Source organism: Macaca mulatta, chromosome 3 (genome assembly GCF_049350105.2).
Source record: "Macaca mulatta isolate MMU2019108-1 chromosome 3, T2T-MMU8v2.0, whole genome shotgun sequence".
Lineage (NCBI taxonomy): Eukaryota > Metazoa > Chordata > Mammalia > Primates > Cercopithecidae > Macaca > Macaca mulatta.
Genome location: NC_133408.1, coordinates 95,288,124 through 95,315,288, shown reverse-complemented (window position 1 = coordinate 95,315,288; position 27,165 = coordinate 95,288,124). Strand labels below are relative to the sequence as shown.

The following is a 27,165-nucleotide window of genomic DNA, read 5'->3' as shown; positions in this document are numbered from 1 at the left end:
AGTAATTTCAGTATGAATCTCATCGTTAGACCTCTTGGGCAAAATGCAAAAAATTAAATTCACTTTCAAAAAATCTTTGAAATGAAGAAATATTTCAAACTCTTAAGACCCACTGACAGACATGTTTCCACATGGTAGCTTTTCTCCCCAAAATGCTCTCTCTCCAGTCCAGTGGTTTTCAAATGGGGTGATTTTGTCCAGGGAACATTTACTAATGTCTAGGGACATTTTTGAGTCTCACGGCAGGGGACTGCTATCCAGCATCTAGTGGGTAGAAGACACAGAGGCCTCCTACAGAATACACATCCTCCCTTTTCTCAGTACCTATAGCATGCATCTCAACTCCTTTAAATATCACCAGTATAAAGAACAATCAAAATGCATGATCAAAACTATGTTTTGGCTGGGCATAGTGGCTCACGCCTGTTATCCCAACACTTTGAGAGGCCTGGTGGATCACTTGAGCCCAGGAGTTTGAGACCAGCTTGGGCAACATAGGGAGACCTCATCTCTACAAAAAAATAAAAAAATCAGGCAGGTGTACTGGTGTGTGCCTGTAGTTCCTGCTACTTGAGGGGCTGAGGTGGGAGGAATGCTTGAGCCGGGAAGGTTGAGGCTGTAGTGAGATGTGATTGCATCACTACACTCTAGCCTCGGTAACATAGGCTTGTCTCAAAAAAAAAAAAAAAAAAAAAAAAAGTCTCTAAAATAACTACTTTCTCAGGTGACTATGGCAACAATTGCCTACCAAGTTTCATCCTAATTTTTTCTTGGAAGAAAATTAAATTACAGATTTGTATACTTACTCTATCATTTAGATATCCAATTTTCAGAATGTGCTCAACATTGGCTACTCCATCTGCCATTCTTAAGTCTCCTTGGGAATCTCCCAGAAGAATTATGTTACTATTGTCTTTGAGTTGATTGAAATATTCTGTATTCCTCAAGGCACCATCATGTTTGTTAAATACATGAATTAGTTCTCCTTTAAATCCTTTGAGCACCCCCTATGAAAAATATAAATCTTTTGAAATAACAGGCTTTAAAAATTCTATTTGTTGGATTTTCATATTTTGGAGCTCTTAATTGATGTCACTATTATTTCATCATATTTGTAAATGCATCTTTGATACTAAAGATCTCAAAGCACTTAAGTCCATCACATTCACCAGAGCTAAGAAGGGCTTGGAGAAGTAAATGATTTTTTAGATACTATTTTAAACGGTAAAACAAAGGCCGGGCGCAGTGGCTCACGCCTGTAATCCCAGCACTTTGGGAGGCCAAGGAGGACAGATCACTGGAGGTCAGGAGTTCGAGACCAGACTGGCCAATACAGTGAAACCCCGCCTCACTAAAATATAAAAATTAGCCAGGTATGGTAGCACACACCTGTAGTCCCAGATACTCGGGAGGCTGAGGAAGGAGAACCGCCTGAACCCGGGAGGCGGAGGGTGCAGTGAGCCAAGATGGCACCACTGCACTCCAGCCTGGGTGACAGAGTGAGACTCTGTCTGGAAAAAAAAAAAAAAAAAAAAAGAAGGCTGGGCACAGTGGCTCACGCCTGTAATTCCAGCACTTCGGGAGACCGAGGTGGGCAGATCATGAAGTCAAGAGATTGAGACCATCCTGACCAACATGGTGAAACCCCGTCTCTATTAAGAAAACAAAAATTAGCTCAGCGTGGTGGCACACACCTGTAATCCCAGCTACTCGGGAGGCTCAGGTAGGGAGAACTGCTTGAACCCCGGAGGTGGAGGTTGCAGTGAGCTGAGATCACGCCACTGCACTCTAGCCTGGGCTACAGAGCAAGACTCCATCTCAAAAGAAAAAAAAGGTAAAACAAAATGAGTTCAAAATTCAATTTTCAGTTTTTATTTTGTTTCTAACCAAAAGATCCTATTTTATGTTAGTTTATGTATTTCATAATATACTGTCTTGATTAGAAAACCCTATTCAAATAATTTCAGTTCTAACTTCTTTTTTTCCAGCTATGAATGTTAAGGCTTCAAAGTTGCTGCATTAAAACAATTTAAAGGAAGTTTTAGGCTATGTGTGGTGGCTCATGCCTGTAATCCCAGCACTTTGGGAGGCCAAGGGGGGTGGATCACTTGTGGTCAGGAATTTGAGACCAACTTGGCCAACATGGTGAAACCCTATCTCTACCAAAAATATAAAAAGTAGCTGGGTGTGGTGGCACACGCTTGTAATCCCAGCTACTCGAGAGGTTGAGGCAGAAGAATTGCTTGAACCCAGGAGGCAGAGGTTGCAATTGGCTGAGATCATGCTACTGCACTTCAGCCTGGGCAACAGAGTGAGACTCCATCTCAAACAAAAAAAAAAAGAAGAAGAAGTTGTTTTACTATTATTAGTTTATAGCTTGGGGAATGAAAGTTTAAGAAAGGCACATTGTTTTTAAAATATGGATATATTAACATTGAGAAGGATGGAGTCCCACAGTGGGCCTATCAACTTGGCCTAACTTACTGGATATATATTAAGTAACAACAGATGCATTTACGTGATTAAAATATTTTCAGATTTTAAAATTATGAAGAATGATTTCATATTCTTACAGTTTCATCGAAATCCATAAAATTGGACACAACTTTGACATTTGGATGATAAACACCAGCTTGACGAATAACCTCCTCTAATACATCGCCAATTCCAGCCGAAAATATGAACACGGGTATACTATGTTGTTGGAGCTTATCAAAGAAATTCTCATATCCTTCCCTGCAAGATGGAGATAACAAACTGATTGTTAAAGAGCAAGATATAGTTCCTTTTCACTTAGAAGCTAAAAAAGTGAAATATTCCTAGTAATTCTATGGCTCACTCATATTCTCATTTCAAAATACTGCCCAAGAGGGCTGTTATTTATATCTACAATACTGTAAGTTTTTCAAACAATGGTTAACTCTTTACCTTCCCTTTAATCAATCCTAATACTACAAACTAGATGTCCTTAAGCTTTCAATGAATATGAATATAAACCTACAGTTCACAACTTATACCATTTAAAAAGAAACAGGCAGGCATAGCAGTGGATGCTTATAGTCCCAGCTACTTGGGAGGTTGAGGCTTGAGGATTGCTTGAGCCCAGGAGTTCTAGTCCAGTCTGGGCAACATAGTGAGACCCTGTCTCTAAAATTAAATTTAAAGAGAGAAAACAATAGTTAAGCCACACCTTGAAAATCCCACTTAGGGGTTAAAATATGGATATACTAACACTGAGAAGGATGGAGTCCCATCGTGGGCCTATCAACTTGGCCTAACTTAATGGATATATATTAACTAACAAAAAATACATTTACATGATTAAAATATTTTCAGATTTTAAAATTATGAAGAATGACTTGATATTCTTACAGTTTCATCAAAATCCATAAAATTGAAAGGAAAAGCAGAGTGGCAGGAACTTAGCTGTATTCTTGACATCTGGCATGTCTTTACTAAGTTCTTCAGCCCTCTTCCCTTTATTTTTTATTTTTATTTTTTGAGATGGAATCTCAGTGTCTCCCAGGCTGGAGTGCAGTGGAATGATCTCAGCTCACTGCAAGCTCCGCCTCCCGGGTTCATGCCATTCTCCAGCCTCAACCGCCCGAGTAGCTGGGACTACAGGCGCCTGCCACCACGCCCGGCTAATTTTTTGTATTTTTTAGTAGAGACGGGGTTTCATCGTGTTAGCCAGGATGGTCTCAATCTCCTGACCTTGTGATCCGCCCGCCTCGGCCTCCCAGAGTGCTGGGATTACAGGCGTGACCCACCGCGCCTGACCAGCACTCTTCCCTTTCTTACCCTTCCTGGGTATAGGTTAAATAATGCTGTTGCTGCCTACTAAGGAATGAAACACTTACTAGCAGTCCTCACACTTTTTCTGACAATTTATTGCTTTCCTTTTTAGAAGTAATCACCTTAAAAGATAACATCATCATAAAAAAAGTATCATGTTTGCCTAATGAGTTGAAAATTTTAGGAGGTAATGAACAGTATTAAAAAGCCTCTTGTATCTTATAACTCATGCATACATACATAATTATGTACTAAAACATACTAATCTTTCCTAGGAATAGTTTTCAAAGAAGTTTGAGAATTTAAAAAGTAGGCTCATGAAAATTTAGACATAGTATACTGCCAGGCATGGTGGCTCACACATGTAATCCCAGCACTTTGGGATCGCTTGACCCCAAGAGTTCAAGACCAGCCAGGGCAACATGGTGAAATCTCATCTTTACAAAAAAATACAAAAAGTAGCCAGGCATGGTGGTACGTGCCTGTCGTCCCAGCTACTTGAGAGGCTGAGGCAAGGGGATCGCTTGAGCCCAGGAGGCAGAGGTTGGAGTGAGGAAGATATTATGTCACTACACTCTAACCTGGGCAACAGAGAGAGACCCTGTCTCAAAAAACAAAACAAAACAAGTATACTTAAGTCCCTTTCAACTTGATTTATACATTCCTTTCATATTATATGTCCTTCCTAAGTACTTTGCTAAAAAATTTTTAAATGGCCTTGGTTCAAAAATTTGTAAGTCTTGACATTTTTAATCTGGAGAAACAAAATACAAATTAGAATTTAAATCTCATAAGGCTCTTATTACCTACACCAAGATCTATGTACTTCTAAATTCCTTATCTTACCACTATGTATTTGTGATAGGTGGCATATTTTGGATATATTTACATATGTAATATTCAATATCTTATTTTTTTAAAGTACAGCTGACTACATATATAGCAATAATTCAAGTCTGTGAACAATAGCAGCAAAAACCACCCAAGAAACTTACTTGAGCATAACGTCAGATTCTGCCACAATTTCTTTAAGTTTAGCTTTTGGTAAAGCTTGTTCAACAAGCAAACCATGTGATTTAGTATACCTGGAGTTTACGACCAAAGGAAAAAAGAGTATCAATTAAGACAAACTAAAATTATTATCTTTATTACAAAGCATTCTTCCATGTGAGAAAATCTGTTCCTCATATTTGGATTTAAATTTTAGAGACTGAAATTCATCACTAATGAATGTAGACCTCATGTCTCAAAATGTGATATGCACGTTCTTACTGAGTTTCCCAGTCCTCCCAAACCCAGACTTAGCTTAAATATGTTAGTAAGGTAATGAAAGGAAACTAGCTGTAAACCTTTCCTAATTCTACAGATAAAAACTTGATCCCACCTATGGGTGCATAATCCTTTCTCTGATTACAGTAAAATGAATTACAGCAAACGCACTTTTAAAATTTGTAGTTTGAATTTTTTACATACTGAAGATGCTATTTAGTGAGCAAGAGAGAAAATCTGTTACGTATAGATTAGCCTGCTTTATGTAAAAAACACCTATAATCATAGCATTTCAGTATAAAGGGCCCTTAGACTCTCTAACCCATTACAATTATGCAAAGAGTCACTAAAAACAGAAAGAAAGGAAAAAAAAGCCTAACTCTTCATCTGATACCTAAAAATACCCCTATAATATTCCTAAGTCACCCTCCTCCCTGCCTGGGTCAGCTTCTATCACGTCAGTAAACTCATTCTCCCAGGGAAGCTTATTCCATTGCCAGAAAACTCTAATTGCTAGACAGGCTTTTCTTTTCTCATGCTGAAATCAATCTTCTATCTTCCAAGTCTTGTTCCAGTCCTGCTGCTACCAGTTTGTAAAGTCTAATATCTTTTCAACATTTAATACCATAAATACAGATGAAGCGTTCAACTGTTAGGTAATGGGACAATAAAGACAAATCATTCCTGGTCTCCTAAGATTTTAAAACAAGTTGTTGCTTCTCAAATCAAAGCATTTTCTATTCCTTGAAATGTTCCTCAAGTGGGAAGGCCCAAATTCCTCTGATTATTCTGGTGGACTACTCTGACTCCTTTAAGTTTATGATCTATTTTTTTTTTGGTCCCTATTGTCATGGTTTTTTTAACAGCATTCTTCCAGAACCCAACACAATGCTTTCAGTGTGATCTGCTTGGAACACTGCATTTTGATTAATGCAACCAAAGGTTGATTTTTTGGTAACCATATCACCAGCTGGCTCTAATTGAGTTCAGAGTCAGTTTAAATCCTCATACCTTTTCTTTACACATTAAGCCACATCTTGTCCATATACTTAAAAAAAAATTCTTGTTTTTAATTTGAGACTTAAATGCAGGACTTTTATTTCTACTGGACTTCACCTTAACTAAGTAAAACAAAAGGAATCCTAAACTGTTAGAGAGATTAGATAATTAGAGCTAATTTTGTTATTCAATGTTCTAACTTGCATAATTTATTAATCTGTTTGTTTGCACTACAGATAAAAAATAAGCCATCCGTTGTAACTGCAGTGTTGTTTTATTATTTTTTTAAGTCCTCCTACTGCCTAATATACACTTACCATTCCACCATATAAGGGTACTTCTCTTCTACAGTAAGAACAGGATCAACTTCAATAGCGTAATATTTTTCCTTTAGTTGCAATAACTAGGAAGATATGAATAATTTAATCATGAAGATTACATGAAGATATATCTGCTTGGTTTTAGAAAGCAAAACAATGTAAGCAAGTATTTTCAATAAACTGCTTTGTAAGTTGAGCTAATGCATCAATTGAAAAAATATTTGTTGATCTTAGTTTTTTGTTTTTTTTTTTTTTTTTGAGACGGAGTCTCACTCTGTCGCCTGGGCTGGAGTGCAGTGGCGCGATCTGGGCTCACTGCAAGCTCCGCCTCCCGGGTTCACGCCATTCTCCTGCCTCAGCCTCCCTAGTAGCTGGGACTACAGGCGCCCGCCGCCTCGCCCGGCTAATTTTTTGCATTTTTAGTAGAGACGGGGTTTCACCGTGTTAGCCAGGATGGTCTCGATCTCCTGACCTCGTGATCCGCCCGTCTCGGCCTCCCAAAGTGCTGGGATTACAGGCGTGAGCCACCGCGCCCGGCCTGTTGATCTTAGTTGACATGTAATCACATACACCTGCAAAAAGCTACCTTTCTTTTGTAAAGTACTTTCAGGTGAGTAAAAAACCAACAGTAAAATTATCAGTACAAAAAACACTTTAGTTTTCATATAAAGGTATTAAATTTGATTCACATTTCAAATTGCATTTTGTTAAGATATACACAGATACATACTCAAGCAAAGTACTGAAGCAACTTCCTCATCAACTTAAAGGAGCAAAACCTACAGAAAACCAAAGTACTTTTGTTTTAAATCTCCAGTTAACGTTGCAACACCAGAATACTCTGGTGATCATTTAAGAGTTTTAAATATAAGTTTTGTTGTTAAAAGTTACTGTGAATTTTTATCTCTAAAATATGTTTTGAATGTGTAATTCATACAGCAAACCTACTATTTACTGCATGCTTACTATGTGCCAGGTATGGCTGTAAGCACTTTACGTCCATTCTTACTTGTGTGAATGCACCTGAAGAAATTCTCAGGCAAAAAGGGTAATGAAGTCTTCGAGTGACTATGGATCATTGTTAGTGTTTACCTTTTTTCTACATTCATCTGTAACCAGCTTACAGTTGTCAATGATATCTAAAGATAGAAAGCAAAATAAGCATTAAAAGAAATACTCTGATTGATGCTACCACTACTATGAATAATTTGCTATAAAGTAATGGCAAAAAACTCAATTACTTTTGTAGCAACCCAATACTTTTAAGTAATGCCAAGTCAACTAGCATGGTTATTATAACTTTTGGTCTCAGTGGTATAATTCACATGACACTGTTAGGGAAGCTAATGGTTTAAAATCTGAGATTTAGTGACTGCTCGCTTACACCACTGAGATAGACAATTCAATATCTTCAAACACTATGAACTGTGTATTGATCACTTCCGTTTTCTCCTTTGTAATTAAATAGAAGAAACACATATGGGAAATACATTTTTTTCTTAATAAAAAGATAATAAATGCTTAATGTAAACACCTGGAAAATCTAGACCACTGTAAAGAAGAAAACAAAAACTGAATGGTAAAAAGTTTTACCATTCAATAGTAAGTAGTGAACAATATTTTAGTATATTTCCTTTCAGTCTTAAGATTTCATGTATATCAATTAGATAAGAGATGGTACTAAATCTGTAATTTTGAATTTTCTTTTTCATTTCACATTGTAGTCTGCATTTTTCCATGTAATTAAAATTTCTGGTATGTGAGCAGAAAATAATTTATATCATTTCTGCAGCATTAACCTTTTTAGGTTGCTTCCAAGCATCTGCTATTAGTAATAATTTTATGTTGAGCTGAGTCACCATTATTTTTGTGAATAAAGCTTTTTTAAAAACTGCATTTGGGATTACTTACAAATTCTCTAAAGAGGAATTAATAGGGCAAAGGATATAAATATTTTTAGTGTCTTTTTTTTTTTTTTTTTTTCCGAGATAAGGTCTTGTTTTGTCATCCAGGTTGGAGTGCAGTGGTGTGATTACGGCTCACTACAGACTCGCCCTCCCAGGCTCAAGGATCCTCTCAGCCTCCCAAGTGAGTATCTGGGACCACAGGCACGCCACAATGCCCAGCTGATTTTTTATTTTTTTGTAAGAAAAGGTCTTATCATTACATTGCTCAGGCTGGTCTCAAACTCCTGGGCTCAAGTGATTATCCCACCTCCACCTCCTAAAGTGCTGGGATTACAGGCGTGAGCCACTGTGCCTGGTGATTTTTAGCATTATTTTAAATACAAATTATCAAAATAATTTTTTTTTCTTTCTTTCTTTTTTTTTTTTTTCAAGATGAAGTTTCACTCTGTTGCACAGGCTGGAGTGCAGTGGTGTCATCTTGGCTCACTGCAACCTCCACCTCCCGGGTTCAAGAGATTCTCTTGCTTCAGCCTCTTGAGTAGCTGGGATTACAGGTGCCTGCCACCACGCCCAGCTAATTTTTATATTTTTACTAGAGACAGGGATTCATCATTTTGGCCACGCTGGTCTCGAACTCCTGACTGCAAATGATCTGCCCAACTCAGCCTCCCAAAATGTTGAGATTACAGCCATGAGCCACCGTACCCGGCCCCAGAATAATTTTTCAATTTACACATGTACTAAAAACAAATGAGAGAGTTCATTTCACCGTTTTCCTGTCAGGTTGAAGAGTGTTATTTTAAAAACTCACAGCCAAGTTGGAAAACAAAAAAGATATTAAAATTTGGTAAAATTCCTAGAAAATAGAGTATTTGATAAATGCCGCTTCTTCAGGTTAACCCAAAGTTTACAACCTATTTAAATATTTCTTGAATAATGAATAGACCATATTTGGCAAGAAATATTTCAGGAGTCTCCGATTCCCTTTGCTACCAAAACCATACATGAAAATAGCCATTTATATAATACAGGGAAAAAAAACCCTCAAAAATATAATAAGAAAAAGCAGGTCTCCTCACTGTCAATGTCCATAAATAATTTTAAACACCCAGTTATCTCACAGGTAATATAAAGAGGATCTTAAAATAATGATGACATGCTTTTGTGAATTTGTTTACAAATACCACACTTACTATGACATGTTGGGCATCTTTTCCCTTTGTATGAAAATCTACTGAGTGTCATATCAAAGTCTGTTATTATCTGTAAGAAAAGAGTGAAAGGCATTATTGTAAACACAGCCCACATGGCCAGAATTTCTCTGTGCTACCCAAACACATACTTCATGCTTTCCTAGATGCATAGGACTGTGTTCAGTCTCTGGTCCACACTGTTAAGTTATTTTCTTTACACTGAATCTTCTCATGTGGTTCATTTATAAAGTCCTGGGAATAATCTTAACTACAAGGTGCTACCTTGAGTGCCCTAGCACTGTCGCCAAATAAGTCTGAGTAGTAATGCTGCCATAAAAAACAAAGAGATGCTGTCAGTTGCAGCAACATGGGCGAGCCTGGAGGTCATTATCTTACGTGAAATAAGCTAGGCACAGAAAGATAAATATTACGTATTCTTATTCATATGTGAAAACTAAAAAACTTGATCTCATGGAGGCAGAGAGTAGAAAGATGGTTACCAGAGGCTGGGAAAGGTGGGAGGGATGGGGAGATAAAGAACAGTTGAAGAATGGTTACGAAAATACTGTTAGAAGATGGCCGGGCGCAGTGGCTCAAGCCTGTAATCCCAGCACTTTGGGAGGCCGAGACGGGCGGATCACGAGGTCAGGAGATTGAGAGCATCCTGGCTAACACGGTGAAACCCCGTCTCTACTAAAAAAATACAAAAAACTAGCCGGGCGAGGTGGCGGGCGCCTGTAGTCCCAGCTACTCGGGAGGCTGAGGCAGGAGAATGGCGTAAACCCGGGAGGCGGAGCTTGCAGTGAGCTGAGATCCGGCCACTGCACTCCAGCCTGGGCGACAGAGCGAGACTCCATCTCAAAAAAAAAAAAAAAAAAAAAAAAAAAAGAAAGAAAATACTGTTAGAAGGAATAAGTTCTACTGTTTACACAGTAGAATGACTATAGTAAACAGTATTTTATTGTATATTTCAAAATAGCTAGAAGAAAAGGTTTAGAATGTTCCCCAAAAAAAGAATATTAGAAATGGCAGATATCCTAATTACCTGATTTGATTATTACACATTTTATATACATTTGAAAACATCACATGTACCCCATATATATATACAGTTATTATGTATCAACTTTAAAAACTGAAAAAATCCAGCTGGGCGTGGTGGCTCATGCCTGTAATCCCAACACTTTGGGAGGCCAAGGTGGGGAGATCATTTGAGGTCAGGAGTTCGAGACCAGCCTGGCCAACATGGTAAAACCCTGTCTCTACTAAAAATACAAAAATAGCCAGGTGTGGTGCATGTGCCTGTAATCCCACCTACTGAGGAAGCTGAGGCAGGAGAATCGCTTGAACCTGGGAGGCATAGGTTGCAGTGAGCTAACTAAGATCATGCCACTCTACTCCAACTTGGGTGACAGAGTTAGGACTCCATCTCGAAAAAATAAAATAACATAAATAAAAATAAAAATTTGAAAACATCTGATTAATTGGTATGGGAATTTGCAATTGCAGGTGATATGGTTACTCTTCTCACTAGAGATTTTCAACAAACTTGGTCAATGCACAAATATGCAGTGGAAGCAATTCAACTATACGAAGCTCTCAGTTACTGATACTGTTACATGCTGGATTTAACTTGCTTATTTAAGGTAAACTATACCAATGAATGAATGCACATTGAAATAGCTGGCCAGCTCTTGAAACTTAGGAGACTGCGTTAAATATTATTTTTCAGAAATGTTTTAAAAAAGCAGTATTTTTTTTTTTTTACAGAATATCCAGATTGTTGATTTAATTTACATGTAACACATTCCTTTAAAACAGAGAAAACTTCTTAAAAACTCAACTATCCCCTTAATAAAGTTACATCTTAATTTGAACTACTATGATTAAAACATGAAAGAGCAACTTAAAACTATACCCTTTTAAATATTATCCTTAAAATGGTTTAATGCTTATACACAGCATGAGTTAGCTTAGTACTGAAGACTAATAAAAACTTAAGAGTATTTCATGGTTATTAATTTTTGTTTTTCCAATAGGGTATTCTGTCTATTTTAGAAAAACTCAAGATATATATTTTCTGGATTTTATATTCCTAAAGGATAGGCAAAAACTGTCTACCTAAACTTGCTGTACTCAGATTTTATCAAACAGGAGATGAATGAGTCTGCTTTAACATCAAAAATAAAATAAGGCTGGGCCATGACGGCTCACGCCTGTAATCCCAGCACTTTGGGAGGCTGAGGCGGATGGATCACTTGAGGCCAGGAGTTTGAGACCAGCCTGGCCAATGTGGCAAAACCCTGTCTCTACTAAAAATGTAAAAATTAGCTGGGCGCGGTGGCAGGCACCTATAATCCCAGCTGCTCTGGAGGTTGAGGTGGGAGAATTGGTTGAACCGGGAGGCAGAGGTTGCAGTGAGCTGAGATTGTGTCACTGCACTCCAGCCTGAGCAACAGAGCAATACTCAGTCTCAAAAACCAAAAAAAAATTAGCTGGGTGTGGTAGCTGGCACCTGTAATCCCAGCTGCTCAGGAGGCTGAGGTATGAGATTGCTTGAACCCGGGAGGAGCTGTGAGCCACGATCGCGCCACTGCACTCCAGCCTGGGCAACAGAGTGAGACTCCATCTCAAAAGAAGAAGAAGAAGAAAAAGAAGCCTTTATTATTAAGCTTTTATTTTATTTTTGGAGTGCAGTGGCATGATCTCAGCTCACTGCAACCTCCGTCTCCTGGGGTTAAGTGATTCGCCTGCCTCAGCCTCCCAAGTAGCTGGGATTACAGGCATGCGCCACCAGGCTTGGCTAATTTTTGTACTTTTAGTATAGACAGAGTTTCACCATGTTGGCCAGGCTGCTCTCAAACTCCAGACCTCAGCCTCGTCCACCCGCCTCGGCCTCCTAAAGTACTGGGATTACAGGTGTGAGCCACTGTGCCTGGTCATTTTTTTTTTTTTTTTAAACAGAGATGGGGTCTCACTATGTTGCCCAGGCTGGTCTCAAACTCCTGGGCTCAAATGATCCTCCTGCTTCAGTCTCCCAAAGTGCTGGGATTACAGACATGAGCCACCACACACAGCCAAGGCTTCTTGATGATTATTCACCTGAAGTTTGGCAGCTCCTCCTTTGATAAGACCACAGATAATTTCTTCTACTCTTGTAGGGTTCTTGATTCGAACTGAACTTTTCTGGAATTCTGGCATCTAAAGAGTAAAAGAAAATTAATTAGTTTTCATTCTTCTTTCCTCAGGTTCCTTTGATACCAACCAGAAGCTTGTCTTATTTAAAGACATAAAAATGTTAAGGCATTATTTTTAAAAAGCAAGCCACCACATCAAATTACCATTTATTTTTCTTATTACTACTCTTTTAGACATGCTGTCTTGTTTTGTCACCCAGGCTGAAGTGCAGTGGCACAATCCTAGCTCACTGTAGCCTCAAACTCCTGGGCTCAAATGCTCCTCCCATCTCAGCCTCCTGAGTAGGTAGAAGGCATGCGCCATCATACCCAGCTAATTTTTAAAATTTTCTGTAGAGGTGAGTGAGGTCTTGCTATGTTGCTCAGGCTGATCTTGAACTCCTGGCCTCAAGCAATCCTCCCATCTTGGCCTTCCAAAGTCCTGGGATTAAAAGTGTGGGACACCAAGCCCAGCTCCCACATTACCATTTATACACACAGAAATACTTAAAATGTATCAGTATTTTCTAGCTACAGAGTAAGACAAAACTACATTTGTGATTCAATTACATTATCAGAGAGTATATCTTTTTCTAATTATAAAAGCTATGCATGCTTACCACAGAAATAACAGTAAAAATATAAAAAAGACAATAAAAACTGCCTGGAGTTCAACTACTTGAAGATAAACAAGTAACATTTAAATTTATTTTCTATTAGTTTCATTTTTGTGATTTTTCTATTAGTTTCATTTCTGGGTTGTGATGCAATCCAGTCAGAGCCCAGAAATCATATTTTAACCATGAATACCCCAACAGCTACCCCGCGATTGATGTAATTTTTCTAAAAATCTTAAGATGACCCCCCATTAAGCCTCCATTTTATATAATACAATAAGTAAACTTCCACCCTAATACTAATATAATACCTTGAGAATATCCCTCTGAAACATGCAGATAAATGTACATAGTTTTAGCTCATCCTCATTATATACTTTTGCATCTGGCTTTTACAAATACATACATACATTTAGCTTGCCTACATATTTATATTTTAAAATGTTCCTGAGCAGAAAGGAAGCAATTATCATGATTATTCCCCCAAAAGTTTGTCTTTGTATAATTAAAATATATTTAAAATATTTAAAAATTGAAAAGCTGCTTCAAGATCTTTGCTCTTTTTATTGTACTATTTCCCAAATAATATACTGTTCTTGGCACATATTTTACAATAGATTTATTTCAAATTGAGATAACTGCCAAAAAGTATTGTGCCAGGCACAGTGGCACATGCCTATAATCCCAGCTACTTGGAAGCTGAGGTAGGATCATTGGAGCCCAGGAGTTTGAGACCAGCCTGGGCAACATAGCAAGATCCATCTAAAACAATGGATGTAGTAGGCTGCTACTACAGAGTTATGAAGACTTTAGGGTTGCTCAACAATTTAATCTTAAGTATTATTTCTTGTTACTAGCTACTTTATCACAAATAGAATGAAACTGATTAGAGGAAAAATCAGTACAAGCTCTTACAGCACACGTACAATACAACAAGGAGGAGAAAATTATGCCTCATTTTATAGTCAGTTATACAGTATAGGCAGTAATAGTACCTCAAATTCAGGCTCTATACTGGTTTGTATTGGATAATCTTTATTTATATATTTTTATTCTGGCTATGTTATTGGTAATATTAACATAGTTCATGTGTGTCATGGACATGGTTATAAAAATTCCCTGGACCTTCTATCTTTGCTACGAGAGAATCTGACCAGGTAAATCTATCAGATGCTGTGTTGTTCCTACATAATGTGCAAGAGTAGAAAAATCAGAAAAAGGCTAGCCTGTCTCCCAAAGACTGGAAGATGATAATGAAAGTGTAGAGGAAAGAGGCCGGGCACGGTGGCTCATGCCTGTAATCCCAGCACTTTGGGAGGTTGGGGCGGGCGGATCACGAGGTCAGGAGATCAAGACCATCCTGGCTACCATGGTGAAACCCCGTCTCTACTAAAAATACAAAAAATTAGCTGGGCGTGGTGGCGGGTGCCTGTAGTCCCAGCTACTTGGGAGGCTGCGGCAGGAGAATGGTGTAAACCCGGGAGGCGGAGCTTGAAAAAAATAAAGAAAGTGTAGAGAAAAGAGAAGTGCTAACATTAAAATTTTCTCCATGGATGAAAGATCTACCACCTACAATACACTTAATTTTAAAAAGCCATATTTAAGTAGGATGACCTGCAATGCAAGTAAACTTGATGTAGTAATCCTTTTAACTTAACTGAATGAGTTTCAATAGATTAAAGGTTATGTATTTTATAGTGATTTTTCAATAGAAGGAGAGGCAGATAGGCACTAGTTCCTACATTCTTTTTTTTCATACATTAACCCATTCACTCGCCTAATATCTACCATGTGTCTACTTTGTGCCACACACTCTTGCTAGATGCTAGGGATATGATGATGAGTAGTATTTACTCTGCTTTTCTGCTGAGTTTTAGGGATGACTGCTGTTTTGGAATATCACTTCTGTAATTCCCTTAAAATACCTCAGCTAATAAGTTTATCTCTTGACAACTAATTTCTGTTCTTACTTCAGCCTTAACTGGCAGATGCACAGCAATCAGCATATGTTTGATTCAATAACCAATCCATTATGGTGAAAGCAACACAGGATATAGATCATAGACTATTTTTTCACCAAAAAAATTAAATATTCGATTTCAGTGTACCCATACTAAGACATCTTGCCTCAGACAAATGACAGCTTCAAATTTTTGATAACGGATAGGAGAATCACACCAAGACCACTTTGAAGAAGGCTGGTTTCTGCTACACTGACAAATGTAAGATTGGTTTATTTTATTTTTATAGAGATAAGGTCTTGCTATGTTGCCCAGGCTGGCCTCGAACTCCTGGGCTCAAGCAATCTCCCCGCTTCAGCCTCCCAAAATGCTGGGATTACAGGTGTGAGCCACCACGCCCGGCTAATACTGGTTTACTGTAAATCACAATGGACGAAAGAGAACTGGTAGCTAAAGGCACTGGTGGCTGGCTCCTGTACAACATACAACCATTAATTTTCAGATAAATAAGTAGTGAATACACAAATGGCACGGGAGTAAAATAATGATGAAATAGGTACAAGAAATATAAAAATGACCATTCTATCTGTCTTGGATTATGTAGTATACTATACTCCTCTCCTGCAATACACAATCAATGTCACTGATCTGTATGAGAAATACTTCACAAGAACTTGAGATATTGGGTATTTTACTCAAATACTTTATAATATAGCCTAAGAAAGATAATCAAAGACTCCTGTATGGAATATGTCAAAGAGTATCATAATATAAGCACACTGTAGAAGTATGATGAAATACATCACATACTTTTTGTTGTTGTTGAACACACCCCAACTGTTGCATGAGATCACATACTTTTGTTACCTCCACAAAGTCCTTCTGTCTATATCCCTCTTAGAAAAACACAGACATGGTTTGGTGGCACATAAATAATGATACTTCAAATTTGAAGGGCAAATTATTTTGAATTGTCTGAAAAATTTTCAATGTGATTATGATATAATTTTATGAAAAATAAATAAGAAGCTAAAAATTTCCATCATTTGTGATGAAAAGAGAACAAATTCATTTTATAGTAAAGCCACAGTGTAAAATATTAGGGAGGGAGAAATGCCTTCCTGAAAAGAATCAGGGTATGTTGGTTGATTGATGCCAAATCTGAATCAACACCAAAAATGATTAAGAAAGACCTAAAACACATTTATTTTGACCAATATAAAGATGAAATGGATTTCAAAGTTATGCCATTTTTATCCACAACTCAATTGCAATATTAGATTATTTGATATGATCTTGTAGATACACTGGAACAAGATAAAAATGAGAAGCTCCAAGGTACAGTTGCCAAATTTTGGGTGTGGCTTGGTATCATCAATCCAATGATAATGTTCCAGACTAGGGATAATCCTAATTTCCAGGATGAGATTATGAAAACTTCAAAGTTTAATTCTGTTTGAACTAGACTTCAAATTATATTAAATTTTGATTAAAAAAGAAAACATGGCCAGGCATGGTGGCTCATGCCTATAATCCCAGCACTTCAGGAGGCCGAGGTGGGAGGACCACTTGAGCTCAGCAGTTCGAGACCAGGCTGGACAACATGGCGAAACCCCATCTCTACAAACAATACAAAAATTAGCCAGGCATGGTGGTGCACATCTGTAGTCCCAGATACTTGGAGGCTAAGGTGGGAGGATTGCCTGAGCCTGGGAGGCAGAGGTTGCAGTGAGCCGACATCATGCCACTGCACTCCAGCCTGGGTGACACAGTGAGACCTTGTCTCAAAAAACAAATAAATAAATGAAAAAAAATTCATATTTTAACCAAGACTAAAAAAATTACTTGTACTTTTAATTTACAAATATATATGTTAATCTATATGAGTTTCATTTATTATTTTTAAAATTTGTTTGGCTGGGCACAGTGGCTGATGCCTGGAATCCCAGCACTTTGGGAGGCCAAGGCCAGCGGATCACCTAAGGTCAGGAGTTTGAGACCAGCCTGGCCAACATAGTGAAACCCTCTCTCTATTAAAAATACAAAAATTAGCCGGGCATGGTAGCACACGCCTGTAATCCCAGTTACTTTGGAGGCTGAGACAGGAGAATTGCTTGAACCCGGGAGGCGGAGGTTGCAGTGAGCCGAGATGGCACCACTGCACTCTAGCCCGGGTGACAGAGCGAGACTCTGTCTCAAAAACAAACAAACAAAAAAAGGCCGGGCACGGTGGCTCATGCCTGTAATACCAGCACTTTGGGGGGCCAAGGCAGGCATATCACCAGAGGTCAGGAGTTCGAGATCAGCCTGGGTAACAGGGTGAAACCCTGTCTCTACTAAATATACAAAATTAGCACCACACACCTGTAATTCCTATTACTTGGGAGGCTGAGGCAGGAGAACTGCTTGAACCTGGGAGGTGGAGGCTGCAGTGAGCCAGGATTTTGCCACTGCACTCCAAGCCTGGGTGACAGAGTGAGACTCGGTCTCCCAAAAAAAAAAAAAAAAAAAATTTACTTTTTTATTTTTATTTTTTGAGGCAGGGTCTTGCTCTGTCACCCAGGCTGGAGTGCAGTGGCATGATCTTGCCTCACTGCAACTTTCAACTCCTGGGCTCAGGCGATCCCCCCACCTCAGCCTCTCAAGTAACTGGGACTATAGGGGCTCACCACTACTCTTGGCTAATTTTTGCATTTTTTTGTAGAAAGAGGGTTTTGAAGTATTGCCCAGGCTGGTCTTGAACTCCTGGGCTCAAGCAATCTGCCTGCCTCAGCATCCCAAAGTGTTGGGATTACAGGCATCAGCCACTGCACCTGACCTATTTAAAATTTTTTTTTGAGACAAGGTCTCACTCTGTCAACCAGGCCGGAGTGCAGTGGCGTGATCACAGCTCACTGCAGCCTTGACATTCTGGGCTCAATAGATCCTCCCACTTTAGCCTCCAGAGTAGCTGGGACTACGGTCACCTGCCACTATGCCCAGCTAATTTTTCAATTTTTGTAGAGACAGGTCTCACTATGTTGCCCAGGCTGGTCTCAAACTCCTGAGCTCAAGTGATCCTCTCACCTTGGTCTCCCAAAGTGCAGGGATTACAGGCATGAGCCATAGCACCCAGCCTCAGTGAATTTTAAATTACCTTAGTATTATCCTACATTTTTCTGGAAATAGCCCACATAAAAATTAGTTTGAATCACTTAAGAAATTTCAGTCAGATGTTTTCAGAGAAATATTCTTTCTTGGTTTTCCACTGTTTATATTTGGTAGCAACAAAAGACTTCATTACTGCAGTGGTACAAAGAAGTAGGCACTACAGTTTTTATCCAACTACACAGAAAGTATAGATTTAAAGCCACCTATTCAAACTGGTACATTTGCCCATACACACAGATCATTCTCTGATTTTTTTGGAAGATTATGCACTACTAAATTTTAGTAATAGTGATTTCCCTTGCCTATTATATATTCAGTCTGTTTCCACATTAAGATAGTGTAGGCAGGAGGGAGGGATGGCATTGGGAGTTATACCTGAGGTAAATGACGAGTTGATGGGTGCAGCACACCAACATGGCACATGTATACATATTTAACAAACTTGCACGTTGTGCACATGTACCCTGGAACTTAAAGTATATATATATATAAAAAAAGATAGTGTAGGCCAAATTCTTTCATTCCTTCACCACATATTAAGTATACAACAGTGTGTGAAGCCGCTCTGTAAGAGAAACATAAAATATAAATCTTACACTCAAGGTGCATATTCTGTAATGTGGATTATAAAATAGAAACCCAAATAATTAATACATTGCCAAGATGTCCCGATAAAATGTAAGAGGAATAGAAGAGACAGAGATTTCTTCTTCTGGGGTCAAAGGAGTAAGAGCCAACAGAGGTAGGCTCTGGAAGAGAAACAGGACTTAGATATGCTGAGATTAGGGAGTAATCAAAGTGCAGGGTCTAATGTGGGAAAAAGAGAAATAGCTCTGTTTGTCTAGAACATAAGTGTACACAGAGAAATGTGCATGTAAAAAGTCTGGACAGAGAGATCTGAATCCTGTTCATGAAAAGTGAAGAATAACATGCTATAAAGTTGTCAATATTAAAGACGTATCAATATTTTTAGGAAAGCAAACCCAAGGTAAAAACTGTGTAAATTAATGCAATAATAGTTAAAAAAAAATCTTTTGCCTTATTTTCCTTCAACAGTCTGAACAACTGTGGGGTGAATACACTGCTACTTGCCTCTACAGACACCTTCTAGAGGGCTCTAGGACCCAAGTAACAACATTATACAAAGAGGATTAACATTGTTTATATGTCAGGGAATTCCTATACTGCTTGTGTTCATATAAGATTAAAAAAAGTCAACCCAAACAAGAAAATAAGTTTTAGACTGGTTTAATTCTATGTATCAAAGAGATATGCTCAATTCCAATGAATCAAGTGCCAATCATTCAATGGATGCAAAGAGCTGCTATTAGTTTGAACCACATAAAACTGGCAATATTGGACTATATTTGACATATAAAAACAACAATTGCATGTGCTTCAATCTAAGAGCAATAACGAAACTGACTATGACTTAATTACCATTTTGAGTCAACTTTCACCTTTGATCCTACACTGGTTGAGGGAAAGATGAACAAGAGATTTATTAAGTGTGACCAAGTGCTGCTTGCTTGCTGTGTCACGCTCTAGTTTATAGGCCAGAAAAAAGCTAGACAGAAAGAGAAAGCTGAAAAAATAAATGGAACAGAAGAGGAGGCACAACAATAAAAAGAACACAAAGAGAAAACAAGAGCTCATAGGGCAGTTGTTCCCTTCAAAAGAAAGGATTTTTAAAAATTGTTGTTTTTAAGATTTTATCACTGTGAATATGGAGAACAGATGTAATTTCTTTTCACATATGCAAATAAATATGCCAGTTACACAGTTAAAACACTCACTAACATAATAGATTAATATTTAATGAATGCTTAATCTGCGGTTATTAGAAACTTTATATACGTTTTCATTAAGTATGAATAATAACGCACAGTTGGTGGTTTCACACCCATTTCTTAAAGGTAAGATTACTGCTCTCATTCAGGGCTATAGAAACTAATAAGGAGTAAGATTTTTTTTTTTTTGAGACGGAATCTTGCTCTGTCGCCCAGGCTGGAGTGCAATGGCACAATCTTGGCTCACTGCAGCCTCCGCCTCCCAGCTTCACACCATTCACCTGCCTCAGCCTCCCGAGTAGCTGCGACTACAGGAGCATGTTACTAATGCCCGGCTAATTTTTTGTATTTTTAGTAGAGACGGGGTTTCACTGTATTAGCCTGGACGGTCTTGATCTCCCGACCTCGTGATCCGCCCACCTCGGCCTCCCAAAGTGCTGGGATTACAGGCGCCTAGCCAGAATGAGTTAAGATATGAAGCCAGTTCTGACTCCAAAGCCTGTACATTTCCTATCTCATCCTAATATATATAATGCAACTCTATTGTCATGCAAGTAGTATTTAAAAAATTTCTGAATGCTTGTCATTTAAATTAGGAAGCCTACAATAATGTATTTCACATTGTTTGATTTAAGTGTGCTATTGCTGAGCAAAGAAAATTTAGCATAAAAAGGAATGGGTAAACATTTTATATTCTGAGAAGCACAATAATGTGCATTAGATTTCAAGCAAAAACATTTTAAAGATAATTTGAAATTCAATTCAATAAGTATTTGAGGTTTATTTTGTGATGCACTGCGAAGAAAGAGTTGTATAAAATTTCAGTCCCATAATTATCTGGTTAGAGACAGAGGTAAAAGTGGTGAAGATTTACCATTAATAAATGGAACTGGAAATAGGCAAATACCCACCATTTTGACATGTACAGCAGACTCTTGATTAGTCATTTCTTGGTTATCCAATCTTCTGGATTTTCCCAGGTGATGTCACAGCAAAAGAGAAAAAAAAAAAAGTACACGTGACATACATAAATTTCAGGTTCTTCCTGTTATGCTAATAATATACTAAGGTGGTATTTTCGGTATGACTTATTTTGTTTTTTAAAAATGTTTATTTTATGTACAAAGAACTAATATGGTTTCTTTCATTGGGTGGATGCCCTGGATACTCCATTCAAGGAAGATTACTTGGTCCAACTCAATGAAACCTATGTCCTTCATGTACTGACGGAAACACTGACGGCACATATTGAGGCTGGGTTTCCGGATCAGACTATGCTGGTTTGGGCAGATGTGAGAAGAGCGAGAACCCTGGCCCAACTTCTGTAGGTGGCTCCAGTAAGGCTGCTGGTGACCCATCTTGCTTTCGGGAGTGCAATGAGGCAAAAGGCTTTGTTATGATTTAACATAGCCTATATTTGACATATAAAGCATTTTTTTTTTTCTAAGAAGCTCAGCAAGGGTTTTACTCTATCCAGCATAGTTTTGGATTAAACATTTTGTATGGAGAATCTGAAGCTCTCCTACAAGAACTTATATGGTATTAAGAAAATTGAATAAACTGAAAATGGAGTACATATTTGCAAAGAGCACTTTATTGCAAGAATATTTTATCAACACTTTCTCTACATGTAAGGATGAAGTTTGTGGGAAAATTATGCATTGCTACTACTGAATCAGTATAGGAATATACAGACAGAACAAAGTAAGGGAAGACATAACACAAAAGTCTAATTTTTCCTTCAATTTTCCTATATTAAAATCTTTAATTTTTTTTGTTTTTGAGATGGGAGTCTTGCTCTGTTGCCAGGCTGGAGTGCAGTGGCGTGATCTCGGCTCACTGCAACCTCTGACTCCCAGGTTCAAATGATTCTGCTGCCTCAGCCTTCCAAGTAGGTGGGATTACAGGCGCATGCTGCCATGCCCGGCTAATTTTTGCATTTTTAGTAGAGACGGGGTTTCACCATGTTGGCCAGGATGGCCTTGATCTCCTGACCTTGTGATCCGCCTGCCTCAGCCTCCCAAACTGCTGGGATACAGGCGTGAGCCACTGCGCCTGGCCTAAATCTTTAATTTTTAAATATGATATGACTAAGATATGAGCTGCATTTGAATTGTGCATTGTGTCTAGCACAAAATAGGTATGTGACAGTGTTTATTAACTGAATGAACCTTTTAGGCTCTGGGTGAAGTTTAAATATATCTGTTCATCAAACAAAAGGAACCAGTTTTTAAAACATCCTTCATCATTATTCTAAGGTTTTTTGTTGTTGCTGTGTTGGTAGTATAAAACTCAGGGAAAATTACTAATCTATTTTTGTTCCATAATGACTTTACTTTTACTTTATTTCAGATAAGTAAAATTTTATAATTAAAGCACTATTTAAAAATGGCAACTTACTTGAAGGGGAGAAAATATCTGACTTTTTCTTAAACTCTAGTAATATAAGTTGGACATTAGATCTGTGTTCTTTATAATTAAAAGGTGTCATAGCAGATACATCAAATTTTCTCAAATTCTAACATTTGGTCCCTACCCCCTTCCATTTTAAGTCCATGAAATTACAAAATGTCTTTTTCTTCCTCTCTCAGAAAGCCTGCTAGTAAGTTGATAGTCTCATAATTGATGGCATCTTAGAATTAAGTACACATGATTTCCAAATAGTAAGATGATAACTTGCAATTTTTCACATCTGAAAAAGAGTGTATCTGCATATGAGTGTGTGTATATATATCGATATAAAGATGTGTATGTGTATATCTTTATACATATATATACACAGATATATATATACACACACACACACATATATATACATACACACATACAGTATATAACTCAGAAAACATTTGATCACCACCCTCAAAATATAATGGTAGTTTGGGGATTAGTAGTCTTTTTTATTATTATTATTATTATACTTTAAGTTCTAGGGTACATGTGCATAACGTGCAGGTTTGTTACATATGTATACTTGTGCCATGTTGGTGTGCTGCACCCATCAACTCATCAGCACCCATCAACTCGTCATTTACATCGGGTATAACTCCCAATGCAATCCCTCCCCCCTCCCCCCTCCCCCCGGGATTAGTAGTCTTTAGCTTAGATGATTGTAGTCAAGTTTAAGTAGACCTTCCTTGGTCTAACTTTTTTCTTTCATAGTCATCCAGATTTCTAACAAACAAGGTATTACAGAAGCTGCATGCAAGTCTATTTCTTCATTCATAGCAATCAAAGCCTAATTATTAAATGCTTACAGCTTTTCTTTGATGTTTACTATGTGAAAAGTGGTGTAGATTTCTCAAAGAGCACTATTTAAATAAAACCATCTCATTAGCTTGAAAAAAAGGAAGAGTGTGGAGACTGTGGAAAAGTTCTGTAGAATTTATAAAAATACCGCATAATCTGTGAAACATTTGAAAACCTCAAGGGCAAACAATGCACGCAGTGAAGAATTAAACACATTTTAATATCTAGGAATCTAAGATCTTTTTGTTACACATTCAGGTAGTAGAAGCCCTCTCTAGTCTCTATCTCTGAAGTATGGCTCTTTTTGGAACATACATTTTGAGTTTACAGGGGAAAAAAGTCAGTATAAGTTGGTAAAAGAATGATCATCTTTCTCATCATCTCATCAAATAAAAACAAAGAGTGATAAGAAATTTGATGGCCAACTTTAGGACCTTTTTTTTTTTTTTGGTAAGTATACCAGTAATTCATGAATACTATGCAAATTTCAACTGAAGAGCTTTCATTCTTCCCAGTCCTCGCTAGCAATCTGATCAGAATTTATCTTTGTTCAAAGATAATCGCACATAAAGTGATACTGCAGTCCTTACACAAAAATTGCTCTAAGGTCTATATCATTTAAAAAGTGTAAAGACTCAGGTGTAAAATGTCAGCATTCTGGCACTATTCTAAGGAAGACACGGAAAATTAGGGCAGAGTATTTTTAAACCAATAGGCTTGTAAACCTATACCTGGTATATAAAGTTCTGGCTTACTTTGCCAATGGTCATCTGTTGCAGATGCTTCAAGAGAAGAGTTGCTGGAAAAAACACATCAAGTGTAGAAGACGTGTTCAAAAATAGAAAATACTGCCCTTGAACTATGAACTCTCTTCAAAGGAAGTTTTAACATTTTAAGTCTTCAGAGTCTTTAAGTATGAACTGGAAAATGTGGAAACTGGAAAATAATTACTTTGTGTGCTTTTTGTATGAGATTAAGGTCTCTACTATAGCAGAGTTCTTTACAAGGAATATGTAGGACAAGGCTAAAGACTGAAGCAAGAGGTAAGAACTTCACTTAACACAAACTTGACAACTCAAAACTTTATCATGGTATTTCATTCTGACGATAGTTTACAAGTCAATTAATGAAAATTGATTGGTATGTCTACATGAAAAAAATTACCTGATTTAAAGCAAGTCTTAAAGTATCTGAATGCAAACTGATTACTTTTAAAGGTCTACTTGACTCTGTCTTACAGGAAAGTAAAAATGATTAAATTCATGAATATAGCTTTAAAAATTGTGACTGCTTTAATTGTGATACTCGCAGAAACATGTAAACTACATTGATAAGGTAAGAATATTGTGAATGCTAAACTGTGTATTACTTACATAAGAAGAGGCATATATTACTATAATATGGACACAGTATCAGCAACAGTACCAAACATCCATGGTGAATCCATTTTTCCTATACTTTTTCAGTAACCTGTACTATTTGACTTTCTTAAGCTTGGGTTTTTTTTTTTTTTTTTTTAATGTTTCTTAGGGTGATTAGCACATGCAAAATCAAACTGTAAGTTCATCTTTTCTGTATGGTTGTAATAATTTTGGGGGGCATTTAAATAATTTTCCCTAATTAGATTTTCAACTCACCGGTGGGGAAAAAGAAACACACAAGCTGCAAAGTGAAACTTTCTCGATACAGGCATAAAACAAAAATGAAACTAAATAGCAAAGAGTGGGAGGGGTAGAAGAGGAAAGAGGAAAGGAGGAAAGAGGAAAAAACAGATTTCAAAAGCTAGTTATTTAAAAATGGGCAATTTAAACCAATTTTCCTAAATGGTAAAGCAGCTACGGAGTCAGAATTCTGTAGATATTTATGTAAATAAATAATTTTAGTGTTTAGAATTTATTCCTCTATCCTTCCCACGCTCACTGCCTCTAATATCTAACAATATTTTTTCAAGATAAGTAAACCACATACACAGCACATGGAAACTAAGTAATTTATACTGACAACCCTTAAGGCACTCTGAGTTCTTCTGTCCTTGAATTTGTCCTAGAACAACAGCATAGGTGACAAGCAATACCCAGAGATGCCGGGCTTGGATGCAGGCTGCCAATAAAAACTAAGCAAACTGCTTTAAGAAACGGTCTGCAGCATGATCTAACTTCTCTGACTTAAAGGAAAAAAAACAAAACTATAAAATGTAGAGAATTAAATTATTTAAATATAACTTAGCCATAATATTCTAGGCTTTTACTATAATATAAATTTTTGAATCTTAATTTTCAATATTTAATTTGTTATAAATCTGTAATCTAACTTTTATCAATTCATAAAACATACCAGTGATAATCGCATTCTATAAAATCCTGGGCAAAGCTCACGTGCACAAAATAAAAATTGATAATCTTTATTACTACCCATAATAAATGTTTCCTAATCCTAGTAACACAAAGCTTGTGGCTGTCAGTAAAACTGAGTCACACAGCGACTGAATGAACAACAAAATTGAATCTTAGAGTGTTTCCCCTCAACCTGGAAAGAGACTTCTGAAGGTACTTTGTTTTTTCTTGACATCTACATGTAAAACAAGAAGCTCTTAAAATTAGAACATACAAAATGTAATTTCTGAGACCTAAGACTCTTCAAAGTTTTGCACATTCATTTCTTCACAAATTATAAAGAAGTTTTGCATTATACTAAATCATTCTTTTATTTCCTAAGTTTGTATTTTAAAATGCCCAAAATTTCAGTAAGATACAGAATCAAATAAGAATCACATAAAGTTAGACAAGAGAAACTCATTTACATGAACTGTACACACTTACCCTGAAGGTAACCGGACAAGGCACACCAGCAAAAGAAAATTCTTCCTGTCTGAGAAGTACTAATATAGCACAAGGTGCAAATGAGGGCGGTTCCAAAAGCCTTGACTAAGCCCTATGCAAAAACCTTGTGACGCACTGCTGCACAGTACTTTATATATGCTCTTGGTTACAGCCTCGCTAGCTCTGAGCTAGTCACCAGGCAAGCTACATAACATTATCAATTGAAGTTATGTGATGATTAAAGAGAAGGTAAATCTGTACTATTAGAACTGGCAACTGGCTCTGGAAAGAAAAGAGGAACCTCTACACTAACACTTAAAAACATTCCCTTCCTCGTGGTTTGTCAGTGGTTTGTCAGTGCACTTCTGATATGTGAACTTTTCTGTATATTCTATTTTAATACAAAGTTAAAAAGATTAGGTTGCTGCTGCCAGGGCTGGAGGAGGAGGATGGGGAATTATTGCTCAAAGGATAGAGTTTCAGTTTTAGCAGATGAAAAGCGTTCTGGAGTGGACAGTGGTTGTGGTTGCACAGCAGTGTAGATGTACTTAATGCCACCAAATTAAATGCTTAAAAATGGCTTAAATGGTACCATTTATATTATGTATATTTTACCACAATTAAAAAAAAGATTAGCTCACTTAAAGTTCATAAACAAAAAGACAAGATATATGCAAATGTGGTCAAAAGACTGTTAATAGGCCGGGCGCGGTGGCTCAAGCCTGTAATCCCAGCACTTTGGGAGGCCGAGATGGGCGGATCACGAGGTCAGGAGATCGAGACCATCCTGGCTAACACGGTGAAACCCCGTCTCTACTAAAAAATACAAAAAACTAGCCGGGCGAGGTGGCGGGCGCCTGTAGTCCCAGCTACTCGGGAGGCTGAGGCAGGAGAATGGTCTAAACCCGGGAGGCGGAGCT

The 27,165-nt window shown here is 37.6% G+C and overlaps 1 protein-coding gene and 1 pseudogene across 6 annotated transcripts in view; both read right to left on the bottom strand.

Moving 5' to 3' along the window:
• NT5C3A (5'-nucleotidase, cytosolic IIIA) overlaps positions 1 to 27,165 on the bottom strand; it is a 49,914-nt gene that overhangs the window by 752 nt on the left and 21,997 nt on the right. The window contains exons 1-9 of one of the 5 annotated variants that reach the window (XM_015133735.3): positions 26,246 to 26,345; positions 21,089 to 21,143; positions 12,586 to 12,684; positions 9,484 to 9,553; positions 7,476 to 7,522; positions 6,381 to 6,466; positions 4,791 to 4,880; positions 2,574 to 2,736; positions 807 to 1,007 (exon numbers count right to left, since the gene is read on the bottom strand). In XM_015133735.3, coding sequence (XP_014989221.1) covers positions 807 to 1,007; positions 2,574 to 2,736; positions 4,791 to 4,880; positions 6,381 to 6,466; positions 7,476 to 7,522; positions 9,484 to 9,553; positions 12,586 to 12,684; positions 21,089 to 21,124 — 792 coding nt within the window. In that variant the 5' untranslated portion in view covers positions 21,125 to 21,143; positions 26,246 to 26,345. 5 annotated transcript variants of the gene reach the window in all.
• On the bottom strand, positions 21,159 to 23,695 carry LOC114676943 (small ribosomal subunit protein uS14 pseudogene; annotated as a pseudogene). Its single transcript, XR_013415407.1, has one exon. The product of XR_013415407.1 is annotated as a small ribosomal subunit protein uS14 pseudogene (transcript).